Here is a 1,499-nt window from a genome sequence, read left to right on the forward strand (position 1 = left end):
GGCGTGGAGGTGACAGTGAAGCTGTCCTGGGCCGGTCCGTCTCCTCTGAAATTCTATGCAGGTTCCTATCGCCACCTGCTCCAAAGTTAGGTGATGATAGATAGCGGTGTTCCTCCTGCCAACCCCAGGCTCTGCGCCTGCCTCCCTCACCTGGGCATCCACCTCCTCCCTCTCCACACCTGGCGCAGGGCCTCCTTCCCCCAGGGGCCCCCCAGGGGCTGCCACCTCCCGCCCCGCCCAGGCCGGGCCCTTAGCAGGTGCTTGGTTTTTAGGGGAGGATTCCTACGACCCAGAGGTCAGGTGTCAGGGAGCCCAGTCCTGAGACTGAGTAACAAGGGAGGGAAATATTCGGGTTGAGGAATTTCTCAGAGCCCCTGAGGCAGGCTGGTCACCGAGCCTTGGGGACTACGATGTAACTCATTTTATGAGAATTATTATCGATAACGGCTCCTCTGCTTGCTTTTCTCACATTTTTTACTCTAATGTATAGCTTCTTTAGACAATAAATGGGACTGGCAGGGCCAGGAGACAGAGAAAGGAAGCTGAGTGAGAGGGAGTGAGAGAGGTAAAGACCTCTGGCACCTGAAACATGAATTCAAGTCAGGAATACAATCAGGCACCTCTCATGCAAATTGATGCAAATGAGGCAGACAGTCAGAGCCCCTCATTGGCTAGATGGGAGCTGCCCAGCCACATGTGACTGCTGCTGTAAATACATACACCAGATTTTGAAGACAGTCCAAAAAAAACAATGTAAAATACCTCCTTAGTAATTTTCTATTACACATTGAAATAATCTTATATTGGATATACTGAGTTGAATAAAATGTTCCACCTATTTCTTTTTGCTTCTTTTAATGTGGCTACTAGAAAATTCAAAATTCTATATATGGCCCTGGCTGGTGTTGCTAAATGGTTAGAGCGTCGGCACATGCACCAAAGGGTTGCAGGTTTGATTCCTGGTCAAGGGCACACACCTGGGTTGCAGGTTTGCTCCCCTCCCCCAGTTGGGGCAGGTGTAAGAGGCAACCAACTGATGTGTCTCTCTCACATCAATGGTTCTCTCTCTCTCTCTCTCTCTCTCTCTCTCTCTCTCTCTCCCCCTCCCTCCTTCCCTTCCACTCCCTCTAAAAATCAGTGGGAAAAAAATATCCTCAAGTGAGGATTAACAACAAAAATAAATAAATAAAAGTATATATATGGCTCACATTATATTTTTATTGTTCAACACACACATAGACTAAACCCCCTGATTTTTTGGATCAAAAATACTTGAGTCCCTGGGAGGTGAGTTGACCAGTCTCTGGACTCACTTTGCACCCCAGCACAGCTGCCCCCAGCCCCTCGGCCCCATTCCGAAGGGCTGCTCCTCCCACCCGTCCCAGCACCCAGTCCCTAGCCCCCACTCACCCAGCTGGAGCCGGCAGTGGGGACCGGGGACCCTGAGAGGGTGAGTGCCCTGGCAGGTGAACGCCCTGCCAGCCAGGTCGCCCCGGGCC

General features: G+C 51.1%; 1 protein-coding gene across 1 annotated transcript in view; it reads right to left on the bottom strand.

The window, feature by feature from the left end:
• The window catches only part of LOC106726861 (V-set and immunoglobulin domain-containing protein 10-like), a 10,082-nt gene that overhangs the window by 2,899 nt on the left and 5,684 nt on the right, over nt 1-1,499 (bottom strand). Inside the window, exon 5 of the mRNA XM_014543400.1 lies at nt 574-582. Coding sequence (XP_014398886.1) covers nt 574-582 — 9 coding nt within the window. The remainder of the gene's footprint in view (nt 1-573; nt 583-1,499) is intronic.

This window comes from Myotis brandtii, unplaced genomic scaffold (genome assembly GCF_000412655.1).
Source record: "Myotis brandtii unplaced genomic scaffold, ASM41265v1 scaffold325, whole genome shotgun sequence".
NCBI classification, from domain to species: domain Eukaryota; kingdom Metazoa; phylum Chordata; class Mammalia; order Chiroptera; family Vespertilionidae; genus Myotis; species Myotis brandtii.